The 18,365-nt window shown below is 40.4% G+C and overlaps 1 protein-coding gene across 4 annotated transcripts in view; it reads left to right on the top strand.

Annotated features, from left to right (window-relative positions):
• BTBD9 (BTB domain containing 9) overlaps positions 1-18,365 on the top strand; it is a 414,802-nt gene that overhangs the window by 326,423 nt on the left and 70,014 nt on the right. For all 4 annotated transcript variants that reach the window (XM_045498061.1, XM_045498063.1, XM_045498062.1 and 1 more), the window contains one exon: positions 8,863-8,970. In XM_045498061.1, the coding sequence (XP_045354017.1) occupies positions 8,863-8,970 (108 nt within the window). The remainder of the gene's footprint in view (positions 1-8,862; positions 8,971-18,365) is intronic.

Raw genomic sequence — 18,365 nt, 5'->3', positions numbered from 1 at the left:
GACGCTTAACCGACTGAGCCACCCAGGTGCCCCTTCATAAATTATCTCTTAAGTGAGACCCTGCAAAATGGAGTGGGAGTGGAGGACTGACTAGGGCGGTGTTTCAGCTTGAAAAGTAATTTAGTGGAGCATTAAAAGATGGAGCTACCTGGGTTTTGTGAGAAAGGGGATTTATCTGTAGTTCCCTGTCTTCTCTCCATCATCCTCTCCTGTCCTGTTCCCCATAGCTCCTTTACTTCAACTCAGTAGAGCTTATGACATGCCCGGGACCATGGGGAATACCAAGACATTAGCCATGCATGATCCCTGCACTCTCAAAGCATGGTCAGGATGGTTCCTCTTGGCCGGACTTGGTCTGAAAGTTAAAGGAGGGGCCTTTGGATGGTGTCATACAGGGAACCTGGAGCCAGGTGACACTTTACTCCCCTACCTGTTGGATGAAGACTCACACCGGGGCCATCTTATTTTACAGGGGTCATAAAAGTGAGTTAAAATCCAGTGAGTCAGATCCCTAACACACAGCTGGTAGATCAGTGAGCTCTGAGCTCTTAAACATGCCAGCACCTTCTCGCCCTTCGAATAATTTCATAGAATTGGGTGCAGGGAACAGAAATGCTCTCACAAATGGATATTGTCCTCAGCCATTAACGGAAGAAACCAATTTTTGCCTTTTTAAATCACAACAGCCTTTCCTAGCAAATGCCCCTAAAAGTGAGCTGGACTTGATATGTAGGGAGCCAAGCCCTGTGGTCTGGGTGGGGCCTCTCTGTTTCTACCTCTCGCACAATCCTTTTCCAACCCTGTTGGTGGGCCAAATTGCACCCATGTCACTGATGTTATGTGTGTGTCATGATGAGGAAGCTGCTGGGATCAAGGAAAACGGCCTTGCTGCCGAGAGGGACATTGATGATGCCAAATTTAAACACAGGGAAAGATCTGTGAAAGCTGCACCCCTGCTCAATGTGTCACTGCCGAAAAGGTCTACAACATAATGAGACTTCACCTTGTAAAATATAACAAGACCATGTGAAATGGCTCCCGATGGTTTTGATGCCAACGTCCTGCTTCAGGAAGGGACTGTATTGGAAAGAGGCACCTTGAAAAGTAGACGAAAACTGCTTTTCTTCTTAAGGGCTGTTTGGCCTGGACAAGATTTTCTCACATGTCCACACTGAGAGCATAAAATGAAAGAATTTCTGTCAAATTGGACTGTGTGGTATGGAATCTAGATCATAAGTCTAGGCCAAACCTTATTTATTAATAAAGGGTTTGCCAAGTGATTGATCAAATCTGTGAAAGATTGCTTGGGCAGTGTTTGGCCCCTGTAAGAAAATTAACCAAGTAACTTAGAAGAATAGATTTGCATTGAAAGCAGGAAATGTGCTGATTGTAAGTTGTGGGTTTTTTCCAAATGTGATAATGCATGCAAAAACATTTTGAAGCCAGTGAGGTCTGTGTGAATGTGAGGTGGGATTATGATTAGTCTATCACTGTTCGTTCCAGCCTTGGTGTTTGTTGAACGTTGCAGAGGCAGCCATGCTGCCTTGTATGTTATCACCTAAAACTTCAAATTAAAAACTTAATCCCGCCAGGGAGTGAAATGATAGTCTCAATTAGCTGTTAAAAGTCAGGAGTTTTGTACTGTCTCAAACTCCTGGAAAGTTTTGTCCCGTCCCGCTATCCATATAGCCCTATCCTGCGGGCATATTCTCTGTCAGCATTTCTCTACTGCCATAGAATTTACCTGGAATGTAGGATTTGTAGGAGAGAAAGCCCCTTCTTTTATTCCCTCCCTTCTCAGTAAACCAGCCTGCACGGTGAAGCCCGAGTGTATGCTTTGCCCCATCTCCTCACTTTTTTTTTCATCTTGGGGCTTCAGTGACTAAATGCAGAAACTGCATATGCCAGACGACCGAGCGCTTGCACCTGTCTTTTCCCTCACCAGCTGCAAGAGAATCTTGTTAGCCAGTGCCATTATTTCTTCCTCTGTTGGAGAAACCACCCTCTGTGTCCAAGACATGGGCAATTCCGCGGTTGCAGACAGTGCGTAGGCTCTCTGATGCCCTGTGACTAACACATCTCCCAAGATCCCCTTCCGTCTGGCGAGCAGCCTGTCTCCCTCCTCCTGCTGTCAGAAGAAGGCGGGTGTCCCCTTCGCCCTGAAAGGCTGTAGGGCCCCTGTGGTGGCCGCTCCTCGGGGGTTCTCATGTCTGGAAACTGCAGGGCAACCACCTGCTCTGCCTCCCGCACTTTCCATCATACGTTGTTACTTGGCTCCAGTCTCCTGCTGAGAATCTCATTTTGGGCTCGTGGTCCTCCAGCAGCTCGTCTCAGCTCGACCTTGCTCTTCACCTGCAGAAGAAGCTGCGTGACTGAGCCCTGTGACAGCCCACAGTGAGGGTCTCTCTCATCTGTGGGAAAATTCCAGTTTCTCCCCCAGGAAAATACTCTTCCTCCGAAGCAGTATAATTCCTTCTGGCAGCTATTGCGGCTCCCCCCTGCCTCTCAGCAGCAGCGATTAGAGTGGAGCCTCTGTCATGATGTTTGTCTTCCGGCTCCTCACTCAGGAGAGTGAAAACTGGGCTCCCATTGCTTACTGAAGTTTCCCTCTGTGGCCACAGTTCCGTACCCTTCTCCCTCGCCTCTGTGTCTGCTGCATCTGTTCTTTTGCTTCACGACCTGTAGTCCCTCTCTATTCTGAAAGTCAGTCAGCCCCCTTTGGCCCCAGTTAACTCCTCAGCAGCTTCAAACTGGCCACTGCTCCAACTGACCCTTGTCTTCCCTGACCCTGCCCTGAATCCCCCTTGTCACTGGTGGTCCTGAGTTATCAGCTACACTGAGTGTCCTGTCTCTGCAAGTCCCCCCCCCCTCAGCTCTGCAGACCCCACAGAACTTGCTCCAAAGCTTAGGTTGCCTTTCCAACCCCAATGCAGCCCTGCCGCTCTCAGCTTCCATCGAGAATCTTCTTTCATACTTGAATGAAGATCTCCATTCAAAGTGAGCTTCCTCACCATCCCTGTCCTTCACCTCCTATCTCTCTGGTCCTAGAGCCATCACATCATCCTCATCATGAGAACCTCTGCTGTAAGTTGAGTAGCTTTTCTGGCTCATGCACTCTCTGCTAGGAGCTTATCTTAGGCTCTTTGGTTCCAAGCTAAAGAAACCACATAAATATGGCTTAAGCCATATATGGCAAGTTTATTAACATGATGAGGAGATTTCTCATAGAACACCAGGGCAGAAACTCTGGTGACCCTCATAGGGACTATAGTCAGATACTAGAATCCTGCTGGGAGCCCAGATAACCCTCCCTGGGCCACATCATCTGTCTTCTTTGTTTCTCATTGCAGGTAACTTTCTTTGCTTCTTTGTGTCTCTGATGAAAGAAAGTCACCCCAGAAGGCCTGCATTTTCATCATCTTATTTTAAGTGAACAGAACCAATTAAGCTCGAATCTTATGTAATTCTCAATTTTTGAGAAACGAAATTCAGTTGGTGCAGCATGGGCCATGTGTCTTCCCAGCATGCACTCAGGTCCACAAGCCAAGCTCAGGAACCCCCTGTGTCCACCTTAGGGCTAGGCTAGAAACAGTTCCCAAAGAGGGAGGTTACTGTATAATGGACAGACATGCAAAGAAAAAACTAAAACTAAAAAACAAACAACCCATCACCTCTACCTCTGTCACAGCAAATTATAAAATGTTAGAACTGGAAGAGCCCTTAGAAACCGTTGAATCTAGATCTTTAATTTCACATGGGATGAAACTGCAGTACAAGTAAGTTAAGTGACTTGCCTAATGTCACTTAGTCAATACTCAGTAAATATTTGTTGAACAGAAGAAAATTATTTCTAAAGAACTTAATTTCTCAAGATCTTTAACAAAGAATGGTCTCCAAACCTGTGAGGTCAGACTCTCCTTGATTTTGACCAAGAGATTAGAAATGGGTTTGATAATAAATTATGTTACTAATATCTTGGCAGTTCTCTTCTCTCAAGTTGCCTGCTTTTGTCCAAGCAAGGAAACATGGCCGCAGCAGGAGAGGTGACCCCAGGCCTTCCAGTGGAGTCTCCCACGAACAGTGGACAGTTAGAAACAGGCAAAACAGACACTTGCTTCTGACCTAAAAGATACCAGTTCAGCGGAGAGGCTGTTGATCTCCACTGTTTAAACCTCAGCACTGTTCACAATCTGGCACAGAATTAATCCCTTAAGAAATGGATGAAAAAAATGCCATTCAGCACAACATAGTTTGTCATCGCATGCATAATGCAGACTCTCCAATTAGAATGCTACAATTTGAAAACTTTCTTCACAGACTGATGAGAGAGCAATTATTTTAAAGAAGGGAAAACTCAGTCCACTGGGTTTGCCTCAAGTCACTTCTGACTCAAGCCGCAAAGACAGGAGTTTTGAAAACATATTCACTATTGAATTTTGTATCAAAACACCAGCAAGGAGAGCAATTAGTTGCTGTAAACCGAACCCCGGTAATCAATGGTATGCAGCCAGCCAGGGCATTTATGGAAGATGTAAGCAAAATCACATCTGCTAATCAATTACAAAAAGCCCAGCACTTCACTGCTTTTAAGGGAAACTCCACAATGAGTCTGAGGGAAGATGGAGGAGACAGTGTTTAATATCACCAGGCATCTCATGCAGTGCTCATTAGGTAGAGGGGTTCATGGCAACAGCTGAGTACAGACCTGATCTGCATCAATAGATCTTGGCCAGCAGCTTCCTTTATTCAGCCCCTTTTGAAAATAGCTTCTGATGTCTGGGTGGAGGTGTGTAGATGTAGGGGGATATGTTTAAGAAACTCTTCTCAGTTAAGGTCAGAGGGGGTGTGTCTGTCCTGGGCAAGCTCATCGGGCAAACATTCCTTGGCAGATTACAAATCAGAAGTATCTCTGTGTTGTTGCAGGTGCACAGACGTGGGAACAGACTTTGCTGGCAAGGAAAGAAGTGAGGGAGTTGGTGGGTTTTTCAATTGTGCCTTATTAGAACAAAATTCCTCTCTGTGGAAAAAGAGAGATTGAGCCAATTTTTCCTGTAGTGTCCTTAGACTGTGCTTGCTTTTTTCAGTTGAATCAACAAAGGTATTTTCATGCCTGGCTAAGCCGAAATTCCAAGCAAATATGCATCCTGGCACATGAATTAGAATCTATCTTAAAAATTCCAAAGTGTAAGTGGCTTGATAACCTGAGATCCATCAGTGTCCCTTCTCTACTCAGGAGTCACCATGACCCCCCATTTCCAGCCCTCAGGGACTCTTAATAGAGGAATAGAAAGGAGATGTCTCAACCAGTGTGTGCATTTGGCTGCTGTTCAGAAAAAAGAATTTAGGCCAGGAGAAATTATTGAAGTAAAGATCGATAGAGTGAGCTAATAAAAATTAATATCTTCAGCATGCCAACTATGATAGGCAGCAGATTAATATCCATCAAATATAGAGGGCATCGTGTAAGTCATTAACAAAAGGATAAATATAAGTAGAAAATGGGTAAAATGTTCAAGTTCAATGATAAGTGAAAGGCTGCAAATTAATGACAGAGATTTCGTCTATCGAATCGGCAGTGTTTTTAAAGATAATACATGATTATCAGCAGTGACACACAGAAACAGGCGTCTCTTATGCACTGCTGGTAGTATGAGTATAAATTGGTTCAGACTTTTGTTTAGGGGAAAGGGAGAAGCGTGCAGCTGTTTGGTAATACGCGTCCAGGCCTCACGTGCTCTGCTCCAGCTTCACCCACAGAAGCTATCACAGGCAACAGTCATAGATTTAGTGTAAGGACGTTCATCACAGAGTTTTACTAGCAGTGTAATACTGTCACCTACCTAAATGACCACTAATAAGAAACCGATTAAATAATTTATGGGGCATCCATACAGTGAAATTCCGTGAAGCCAGGACGTGTGATGAGGAAGAGTATTTGATAGATACAAAAGAAAGGGATTCATAATACGTCGTTAAGCGAAAGAAAACAAGTTACAAGAAAAATTGCACCATGTCTATGAGTTTACACCTGGAATCACAGGTGATGTTCCTTTTAAAACAAACATTTGTCTCAAAACAAGTCGGAGGGCTTATAGGAAAAGCTACTATGGGACAAAATATGTGCAACCTTAAAAATTCTTTTAATATCCTATTACTCCCAAGAATTTCTACCAGAGCATTTATGATGCTTACTTATAACTGGTCTTCCTTTTTATCTTCTTCATATCCTATCTCCCACATCCCAGTATTTTTCCATGAAATATTTTGGAATCTAGTTACATTCTATCCCAAAAGGCTTGATTATTTTCATTTGGATACACTGGTAGAAACACTAACTCATGATTATCCAGAAGGATAGGGGTTATCATAAAACTGGCTCTGCATCAATGATCCAAAATCCCCTTGAGAAAATAACCTCAACATTGTCTCCCAAAAAGCCTGTTACCAAGGCTGTTAAGTGAAGAGAATGATTAATTAATTTGAAAGTTTTTTTTTTTCTTGTTTTTAATCCACTCTGGCAAAGTTATAAGTTATTTCAGCCCGGAACATGTATGAAACATACACTAAGAACAGAACCCATATGTTCAGAGTAGAATTTTTTAAAAAGAGAAAGATCAACAGTCTTTCTATAATCTTTACAAGAGCTAGACAAACATAGAAACAAAAATTACACTTTTACAAGTTACTCAACATAAATGTAAATTAACAAGCTAACTGCATGAAAGTGCTAAGAAACTAGAATAATATACAAGGAAATGACTAATGAGGGAAATGATTCACTTTCTTACCAGGCAAACTGGTAAAGAGCAGAATTATTAGACACTTAAAAACAATAGGGTAGAATCCTGTCTGATTCATTCAGAGTACTTTGAGAGATTAAATACTCAGGTGAATTAAGGGGAATATTCAGGTAGATTAAGGCAAACTCTGTTTCTGCTTTGCTTAAATGATGAATTCCAAAATATTAGGTAGTGTGGGTTTAGTCATTGATAGCAAACAAAATTACACTTGAAAATAGGGAACAAAGGGTAAGGGGAAAGAGGAACACAGTGGCATTTCTGATCCCCAATAATAGAATTATAGGTGACACTAAACTGAGCTTTGCAAGGGTTTTTATTGATTATAATCACAAGATTAAGGAGAAATAATATGAACTACTTTTGTAGAGTCATAGGTGGCAGGTTGTAAATTGGGACCCAGGTCCATAAACTGGGAGTAAAGAAGCACTTGGCAGAAGGATGACAGAAATGGGCTTTGGCCAGGATACCAGGTTTGATGAACCCCCTGTATCTGCCAACACTAACTGAGTATAGACACGTTACCCAACAGTGTTAAGCCTTACTTTCACCGTCTATAATTTGATGAGAGGGGTGCCTGGGTGGCTCAGTTGGTTGAGCATCCAATTCTTGATTTCAGCTCAGGTCATGATCCCAAGGTCATGGGATTGAGCCCCATGTCAGGCTCACTTGCGCTCACTCTCTCTCTCTCTCTCAAATTAAATATTTTGTATTTAGATGGAATATATAAATTAAATATATATGATATATATATATAATTAAATATATATAATTTGATGAGAAGAATAATGCTTGCTAAGGGGATTTTTGGAAGGATTTAATAAGATAAATTATATAGAGCACTTAACACAGGGCCTGGTACACAGTATGAACATTAAAGGTATGTTGACTATTACGATAATAATAATCGTCATAACAAATAAACATTCATTGAGTATAGGCTCTTTGAGACACTGTGCCAAGTATTGGGTATAGAAAGATCAAGAAGACATAGGCTCTGCCTTTAGGGAGCTCACTTTCTGTTCTAGCTGGTGGAGGAAGCAAATATGCATGACCAAATATAAAATGGTAAGATATCCTGTATGGGAAGGACTTTGGAAGCTGAAATCATAGAAAACAGTGGTCTCGCGTCCCTCACCACTGTGGCACTGTCAGAAGCAAAATGCTGGACCGAAGTCTAATCCTGTATTGCAATTCTTAGATCCTTTTTTCTTATTGTGGGTTTTAAATTGAGGAATAACACACATAGAGTGCACGAATCTTTTATATATAGTGCGAATGAGTATTTACTGTGTGTATACCCATGAACTACCACTCAGTCAGAGTCCTCACATTTCCAGCATCCTGGAAGGTTCCTTCATACCCTTTCCAATCATTACCTCTCCCAGAGGTAATCACTGTTCTGATTCCTGTCACCATGGATGAATTTTGTCTCTTTTGAGCTTCATGTAAATTAAATTACATAGTCTATGCTTTGGTTCTTATCTGGGCTCAAAAGGAGATAAGAAGAACAGAGCCAAAATAATCAATCTCTAAATAATAAAAAAGTTTTACTAATAAATATGTTTGCTTGTATCTCCGATCATTATACTACAGCTATGCAAAAAGTCTGCTAAGAATGAGAAGGAATTTGAAACATGATAGTTAAGGTCATTGGACTTACTAGTTACTACCAATTAGAAAGCATGGATTTCCCCATGAACAGGAGTCTCAAGGATATCACTTTTGGTCAGCCCAGTCAACTGGAGATGAATCAGGAAGGAGGATTTGGGGCCATCTTCTCACCCATAAGCCAAACCAAAGAGCTTTGACAGAGGCTGCCTGAGATTGGGTGACTTGTGAAATAAATTCCTAAAGAGACACTGCTTCTTCTTCAGACTGACTCCACCTCCTCCTACCATACTTTTGCTGGGATTCTCTTCCTTTTTCCAGTCCTGGAAGTGTGGTGGGGCAAAGGAGGCAGGGAGGAGGGGTACGGCAGACATGGATTCACTCATGCCCACAGCCTCAGGAAACAGCCAGTTAGAACATTCACAGCATTCTTAACGTATTTTTCTTTGTTCAGGTTATTACTTTGGGACTGTGATGATCGAAGCTATAGCTACTACGTTGAGGTTTCCACCAACCAGCAACAATGGACCATGGTGGCCGACAGAACTAAAGTCTCTTGCAAGTAAGTTACATCATTTCCCAGAATTTATTACAAGTTAAAAGAGTCTTATCTGATGGATTCAGAAGTTTCTAATGAAGATTTGTGGAATGACCAAGTTACGTTCTTATTTGGAGGTTGAAAACATCCTAATGATCCTTCATTTCAATTTTGACTATTAAGTACTTCGGTGAGAATTTATATGCTCAAACAAACTTTCCTTATTTTGTGGTTTGAACTTGACTCTTGAAAGTGACATGTAGGGGTGCTAGGGTGGCTCAGTTGGTTGAGCGTCCAACTCTTGATTTTGGCTTGGGTCACGATCCCAGGGTCAGTCGTGGGGTCAAGCCCTGTGGAGCCTGCTTCGTATTCTTCTATCTCTCTCTCTCTCTCTCTCCCTCTCTCTCTCTCTCTTTCTCTCTCTCTCTCCCTCCCTCCCTCCCTCCTCCTTTCCCCCTCTCCCCATCTCACACTCTCTTGCTCTCCCTCTAAAAATAATAATAATAATAATTTAAAAATAAATAAAATAAGTAAAAATTAAAAAAAGAAAATGGCATGTACCTGAGCAGGGAAAAGAAGGATTTCCATATGCAATCCTCTCTTGTGTCCCTGCCCCCATCACTGCACACTACCTCTTTAGAACTTGTTTCTTCCTTCGAGAATTTTGCTGATGTGATACACACTTTAGTAGTTATTCTGGGACTCCATTTTCCAGCCACATATGATTCTCAAGGTTAGCTTTAAGTATTTATCTCATCTCAGTGTTAGCTACACTGTTACCTAAACCAAAGAAAGCTTGATATGTAGGTCTCTAGTCATTTAATGTATATGGCATTGAGCCTCTGTTTGCACTTACGTTGTTGTAGGGGAAGCTAGGAGGAAGGATTATGTGGGTTCTGACTGGCCTGAGATCATGACTAGAATGATTATTTACATGTGTATATACCCATATAACTCACTCAGATCAAAATTAGCATGTTTCCAGTATCTTAGAATCATACCTTTTCCCAAACATTACCTAAAAAGAGCTCAGTGCCTTTTCGTGTAGAGCCAGATTCACTGGGAAGCAAGGTAAAGCAAATAGCTGAGATTTCTCTTTTTTTTATTATTGAAATATGATTCACGTACCATAAAATTCACCCTTTTAAATGCACAATTTAGTGATTTTTAGTGTATTCACACTGTTGTACAGTCATCCCTACTATCTAATGTTTCAAACATTTTCATCCCCCCCCCAAAGGACACCTCCTACCCATTAGCAATCTTTTCATTTCCTTGCAGTTCCCACAGCCCCTCACCACTAGTAAGCTCCCTTCTGTCTCTATGGATTTGCACGTTCTGAACATTTCATACAAGTGGAATTAAATAGTATGTGATCTCCTCTAGCTGTTTTCACTTAGTACATATTTTTTTTCAAACTTATTTTTTGTGTTGCAGCATGTGTCAGCATTCCATTCCTTTTTACTGACTGAATAATATTCTATCATATGGAAATATATATGTCACATTTTGTTTATCCATTCATCAGTGGATGAATATTTGAGTTATTTGCACTTTTTGGCTAAAATGAGTATTTCTGCTGGGACATTCCTGTGCAAGATTTTGTGTGAACATACGTTTTCAGTCCTTTTGGATCTGTTCCTAGCGGTAGACTTGCTGGGTTTTATGCTAACTCTGTGTTTAAGTTTTTGAGGAACTGCCAGACTTTTCCACAACAGCTGCACCATTTTGCATTCCCACCAGCAATACAGGAAGGTTCCAATTTCTTCACATTCTTGCCAGTACTTGTCACTGTCTATCTTCTCGTTCATGGTATCCTAGTGAGAGTGAAGTGGTGGTTTCAATTTGCATTTTCCTCGTGGCTAATGATGTTGAACGTCTTTTCATGTACTTACTTGGCCAGGATTTCATAATAGCATTAATAATGGCTTGTTTGATGCAATGTCTGACACACTTACCGTCATTATTATAGTACTTATCTTAGAGCATGTTTAATGTTTGCATTGGTTAAGGTTACACTTGCTGCTGTGACAAAAAGTGGCTTCAACATTCCAATGCCTTAACACAGTAGCTATTTCTCAATCATGCAACAGTCAGTAGGGGTGTTTCTGGTTGTTAGGTGGCTCTTCTCCACACATGACTGAAGAACCCAGGCATCTTCCTTCTTGTGGCTCTGCCCTCTCCTAGGGCCTCAGCAGCAGCATCTGCATCTGGTTGGCAAATGGGGAAAGAACAGAAAGAAGGTATACCTGGCTCTTCTGAACGGCCTTGGCCTAGGTGTAGTGACCATCCCTTCCACTTATATTCCACTGGGGAGAAGTAGTCAGTTACCACATTGGATGCTGGTCGGGCTGGGAAGCATGGCTCTGCTGGGCAGCCACTTCTCAGTGGAGCACACATCTTGTGGCCCTCTCTGCGATTGGATGAGAAAACTAGCAATTATTCAGTAACTAGTATTCCATCACTTTCCTGTATTTTGTCTCATTTTTTCCTGAATATAAAACACCTTGTGGGATATTGTCCTGTCTTTCTAAAAGAGAAAATGAAGGGCTCTTTCCATTGTACCTCAAAGCATTACTAAAGAGGGTTAAACCAAGCTAGATGATGGAAACAGGGAAATGAAGTGATTACCTTATTTCCAAGCTCCCAGAACCCTTTCCATACAATAGGTAGGCCTTCAAGGCCCATGAACAACTGCCCATTTATCTTTTCAGAACCATTGCTCATTGAGTATACAGCTCACAGGCCAGACCCTCTGCTTCCCCATCTTTTACACATCTCACTGGTTACCATCACCCATCTTGTCTGTCATTTTATGTGTTATAAATTAGATTCCTCATCTCTTTATGTCCCCCTACTGAAGGTGTTATACAGTATGAGTTTTTGACAAGAACTGGTTGACTAACTGCTGACAGAGATACATATTATAATGGTTTTATATTTATTCAAATGGGTTTTTGTTTGATTCAAAAAGGCATTCACTCATTAAGTCCTTCCCATTAGCTTTGTATTAAGTCATTGACATCTTCCCCCCCCCCCTTTTTTTTATATTTTATGTCCATTTGTTGGTGGATTTAAATAATTTATGTTTTTAACCTTCCATGTTAGCACATATATGCTACAGCAATAGGTGTTTTAGAGATTAATAAATAAATAATATATTTTAAGAGTAAGAAGGCAAGTGCCTGTTAACCCCCTAAGAATCAGTGGAACCAAAGGTTATGATTTTATGTTTATAGGTATAACCCAGATCTGTTGTGCCTTTCATTTTTTAGTTAGGTATTAAAAAATATAATAGAAGATATGCAGATGATAAAAGAGGAAAGCCTTCCCTTTTTAACTAATATACTCTAGAGCAGTCCTTGAGAAGATTCTACTAGCTTCAAAAATTATAGCCTGCTTTTTATTGAAATAAAGTATGTGAGTCATGTTATGAATGAAATTCTATAGGATCTTTAGAGATCACAGCCCTGCCTCTTGATAGTACTCTACCCATGTCAGGAAATTAAATGACAGACTTTGGACAGACCTGGGAAATGAGATTCTCCAAATGTCTTCCCTTAAGACCCTATGCTCCTAGAACAGGACGTTTTCCTTTATTGCTACCCTGAGTCCTTTCAGCTATAGCTGCAGCTTGGCTTGCTTTACTTTTAGGATAAAGGCTTATTTACCATCACAGGTAGCCATGTTTTTGAATAGACGGATTTTGGGTGTTTTCCAGCTTTTTCGGAAATAATTGATATATAACATTGTGTAAGTGTATGGTATTCAATGCAATGAGATATATAGCAAAGTGATCACCACAATAAGTTTACTTGACACAACTACCATCTCACATAGTTACAAGTTTTTTTTCTTGTGATGAGAACTATTAAGATCTCTTACCAACTTTCAAATATGCAATAGTTTCGTTTGCTGTAGTCACCATGCTGTACATTACATTCCCAGAACTTACTTATCTTGTAACTGGAAGTTTGTGCTTTTTGATCCCCTTCACCCATCCCCCCATCCCCCCCCCCCCCACACACACACACACGCCCCTCTGGCAACCACCAATCTGTTCTTTGTTTCCATAAGTTCGGTTTTTGTTTTTAAGATTACTCGTTTAAGTAAGATCATACAGTATTGTCTTTCTCTGTGTGACCTTTTTCATTTAGCATAATACCCTCAAGGTTTATCCATGTTTTTGCAAATGATTTTCTGAAATTACTTTTTACCCCTCTTTTTTCACATAATATAATTCTGTACCTTTTAGCTTTATTCCAAAGACGTCACCTTCAGTCTTTGATTCCTTTTCTCTACCGTCTTCTAAATTGTTGAGCCCTACATCTGTTTTGATACAGTAAGGCACTTATATCAGTTTTTTTTATTATAAATGTAAAACATGCATGGAAGATTAATTTAAACAATACAGGAAGATAGAAGTGAAAAGTAAAATTTTATCTTCCCATCTGTGCTCAGAAGTACTTTTGACTTTTTTTTTTAGTTTTCATAACATCTCAACTATAAATAATATTTTTATATCTGTTTATTAATTTATCAGCTTTATTAACTTAACTACCTCTCATTTTTTGTTATATTTTTCTCTTTAGTCCTGCTATTACTTACCTTTTAAAATTAAACAATATACTGGGGCGCCTGAGGGGCTCAGTCAGTTAAGCATCTGACTTTGGCTCAGGTCATCTGACTTTGGCTCAGGTCATGATCTCATGATCCGTGAGTTCAAGCCCCACATCGGGCTCTGTGCTGTCAGTTCAGAGCCTGGACCCTGCTTCAGATCCTGTGTCTCCCTCTCTCTCTGCCCCCCCCCCCCCCACTCATGCCCTGTCTCTCTCTGTCTCTCAAAAAAATGAATAAATGTTAAAAAATTAAAAATTAAATTAAACAATATACTTAAACCTCTATTTTTTGATCCATCAATTGTAGATAGTATTTCTTTACTCTCCCTATTATGTATGAAGAAATTACCACCCTACATTTCCCTTTCCCATCTTCTGTTAACTGTCCCACCACATTGACATTTTAAAGATTTATGATACTTATTTTCTGTTGGGTAACTTATATTTAACTTAAGTTAAATCTTCCATGTGTTAACTATAAATTGGTCCTGAAAAGGGAAAGCCAGTAAAACCTCATTATAATATTATGATTATGTAAACATTATTCACTACAGATCTATAATTCAGTGGATCTATAGTGAGGGAAATATTATTCTATATCACTAAATTTGTGTCCCTCTTGAAACAATTGTATTGTACTGTGTTCAGATCAAATAGATTTGGTTTTCTTACAAGTGCTCGGAATTATTCTACAAGTAATCAGTAGCTTCATATTAGCCAGCTTTTTGTTTTCTTGGAGTTTCTAATTACCTCTTTTTTCCTGTTTACAGAAGTTTCTGGGGCACACTATTTGTTCATTGGTTAATTTTGAACAGACTGCTTCCTAGGCCTATATATATATATAGCTTATAATTCTTTTTCTTTCTAGGCTGGTTTCACTTTTTCTTGGATTTCTTTTTCTTCTTGTAGCATGTGGGTAAAGGGTTAACAAACCCCTGTTTGCTTTGCAGTGAGATACTGACCTTGGGCCCAGTTACCTTTTTAGATCTTTTCTCCTGAAAACATGATAGAAGTAGAATGTCAGCTATTAGACGACATTGCTTATGATGAAAATTACCCCTAATAAATTGCATCTGGCCTGGAAGGACTGTAAATATCTGGTTGGAAGCTATAGCTTTGGGTTTCCCGAGTACAATAACTTTTGTGACTGGGCATGTCCCTTGTGAAAATTCTAGGATCTTTGTTTATGGAGCTATTACAAGAGATAATAGTTTGGATTTGGAATGTGGGGTTTCTAAGCCAGAGTGGCTCCACCCCTGCCCACTCACCTGAGCTGTCCTCTTGTGTGCCAGCAGGAATAGCTCCCGTACAGTTGTATAGACCACTACAAGGACTCCCACTAAGGAGAAATGCTTGCTGCTGCTTTAGTGGCATGGTCTTCTGTTCGCTCCCCTGCATGAATCCGAAGCCAAGTAGGACTTGGTTGGGTCTCAGTCAAGATCTCTCAGAGGCATTGCACAGAGTAAATGTATTCAGAATTGTTTTCAGAAACAAAGGGTGTGTAGAAGGCAAATTTTTAGAATTCTTGCATGCCTGAATCACAGTTTGGGTATAGAACTCCATTCCTTCAGCATTTTGAAAGCTTGGATTTATTGCTATCTTGCATCTAATGTTGCTGATGAGAAATCTGATAGAATCTGATTCTTCTTATTTGTAGTAATGTATTTTTCCCTATAGAAGCCTTAGAATCCTCTCATTATTGGAGGTGTTAAATTTCACAATGATATGTCTGGATGTGGACCATTTTCATTTATCCTGCTTAGTTTGCTTCATTATGGAGATCTGCCCAGATCCCCACTGATTTATAAATAATATTTCATCCACCTGCCATTTTCTAGAAATTCACAAAAATTTTGATTTGCTTATGTCCTTCCCTCCAGTTTGCAACACCTTTATGAGTGTATTTCCTTTGTATTTCTTTGATGTCATCTCATTGGTTTTCAGGAAGGGAGAAAGGTCAGTGTGCCTACAGTGTCATCCATCTTGAACCTGAATTCCCTAAAGCTCTATTACATGGGCTGTTGATACTCCCCAGTGACCCTAAATCCTTTGCCTTTCCTTCCTTGTGCCTGGCTGCCCTTGTCCCATGTTATATAGCTGTCTTTTTTCCTGCTAGCGTGTACTCCTTAACATATTGACCTCATTCATGTTCATTTTTTAACCATTTCTTCACTTTGTCATGGGCCCATTGACTGATAATTTTGTCTGTAGAAGTGCTAATGACCTCAGCCATTATCTGTCCAAGACTGTGCCCTTGGCAAACGTTTTGGCAAATATAAATAAATTATCAGATATAAAGAATTAATCATTGATAATACTGAATTTTTTTCCACTTGAGAATTCTATGATCATAATTTAGAACTACCTAGGATTTCTAGTTTTTAGCTGAATTTGCTCACAAGCTCTCTGTCTGCCTGCCAGATATATTATCCAGATTCCCTTTTAAATAAGTTTTTATCTCCAACCTAAGTGTTCATTAAAAATGTTGTGAAAGAGTTTTTAATAACTTAAGAAAATACTTATATAATAAGATATTTTTAAAGCAGAGTACAGAACTGTAAGAGTATTATATCACAAGTCGAAAAAGAAATATGGAAGAAGAAAGCCAGATGGAACTACACCAAAATGTTGTTAGTGGCTGCCTCTATGTACTGGGATTATGTAAAGTATTTCTAGTTTTCTATATTTTTGACCAATTTACATATATTTCTTTTACAATCAAAAAGAAGACTGTATTTGAAAAGATTTTTTTTCTTGCTGCAGCCATAAATGTTTTGTAGATGTTTGTCCTTGCCTTTATTTGAGTAGCATATGCTAGCAGAGTGCATGGTTTATTCACTGCCAGCAATAAATTAAAGAAATTAAGTAAGTGCTGTCCATAGCAATATCCTAGTAGCTTTTCAGAACCTTGCAGCCACTTACCCCAAGCACGAGTTGTGCTTTCCTGAAAAGGACACCTGAGCTGCCTCTTCCCGTGAGCCTCTTAAAGCCCCATTCTGGGAGAGTGCTTCCTCCTTTTGCCTTTCCCCAGGACTTCAAAAGTCCATTTCTACCTGGGTGTCCCCTCTCATAGAGGTCTGGCCTGCTTGAGACCTTGGAGCAGTCCCATGGATCAGGCAGTTTCTATAGCATCTTAACTTTAAACGTTTCTCCCCTGTGCCTTCCCTGAGGAGCACTTTGACAGCCTCAGTCACCTGGCAAGGCCTCTGTGGGGTCAGCTCACCTTCTCCCTGGGCTTCAGCATGATGATATTAATATGCGAGAAGCAGTGTGTCCCCCTTGCTGAATATACTGTCATTTAGTCCTGGCGAAGGGCAACTCTTTCTGTCCTGGGGTCTGTTTCCATAGTTGATGCTATTTATTCACCAGGAACCTGAGAAAGAGGAGTCATGTTTCTTTTTCTGAGTGCTGCAGTGGTTGAGGACAATGGGATAAATTAAAGGTGCAGAGTTACAGCCTCAGAAAACTCTTCTAAAGCATAGCAAGATTGAAAAATGAGACATTTGAACCTAGGCTATTTACCTTGCCTGCGATTTTCTGCATCTTCTTTGCCATTGTCAGTGCTAAAGTTGAGAAAGCCTTCTTTCCGCCAGCTTTGTTTCTTAGCCTGACCCTTAACAAAACAAAAATCTTGGGCTGATTCCAGGAGGTCACAGCTAACCATGTGACCCCGGGGGTTGTGTGTAGAGAGCTCGCACCACTAATGTGATGCAATAGAATGAAAGTGGGTTTTAAAGAAGGAAATGTCTCCTCCATTGAGACCGCTGACAGAAAAAGTTCATACTAAGTGTCAAGTTTTAGTTTCCAGGACAGGATTGCAGCTCTTGGCTGTGGCAGAGGTCCTATATTGAAATATTACTAGTTCTTGCAAGTCTGTGCTGTGCTAACAGACGGTCACCCTCACCTGCCCAGCTGCCCATCCCCGTGAGGTTGGAGGAGTACACTTGCTTGCTCCTTCAAGAAGAGTGAGCCAATTAATGGGCTCTGCTTGTGTAATTGTCACTGTTAAAATGCTCTATGGAGATTTTATTTTTCTCTTTTCAGACTTAATTCCATTTTTCTACACAGCATTTGACAGTAATGAAAAAAGCCAGTCATGTTCTTTCCTGTGTTTTTTTTAAAGGGCAAAAGCGTTGGTGTTAATTTTGTCACGAGTCTTAGAACTTGAACGATAAAGAAATATGGACTTGTAAGAGAAATGGCAAAAAAAAAAATGAAAAATGAAAAAAGTAACAGAATTCAGATAGCACACACACACACACGGAGGACAAGTCTGGTACTAGTCAGACCCCTGTGTTAATGAGAAGATGTCAGAGCCTGCCTTGTAGAAGGCATCTGTCTATTAGACTTGGAGACACTTGTTAATCAAACTGTTATTTATGCAGTTATAAAGTACCAGAAATAGATGAATATTCTGGAGTAGAAAACATCAGTAAGGAGTCAGTTACTCATACCTACTCATCTAGAGAAAGTGTTTATCTGTTGTTCTACATAAACTTTTTATGCAAAACTTTACCCATATGCTGGAAGCCATGTGGATAGTAGATTTTTATGCAAAGTATGTGAACTAAGTTCTGAATTTAGAGCTATCAACAGGTTCTGTGGACCACCACTGGGAAGGCCTCTCCACACCACAACATTTGATGAAGGAGCATGAAGGAAATGAAATCCCCTCAGATAGCAAATGACCGGAAGGAAGAAGCTAAGAGCTCTTTTCCCTCCCTTACTTAACCCAGGAGCCACGTTACTCTGTGAAGACAATAATTTTTCCGTGCCTATTATTTAAAAAAAGAACAAAAC

The sequence above is a fragment of the Leopardus geoffroyi genome, chromosome B2 (genome assembly GCF_018350155.1).
Source record: "Leopardus geoffroyi isolate Oge1 chromosome B2, O.geoffroyi_Oge1_pat1.0, whole genome shotgun sequence".
In the NCBI taxonomy this organism is placed as follows: Eukaryota; Metazoa; Chordata; class Mammalia; order Carnivora; family Felidae; genus Leopardus; species Leopardus geoffroyi.
This window is presented reverse-complemented; position numbering and strand designations above follow the sequence as displayed.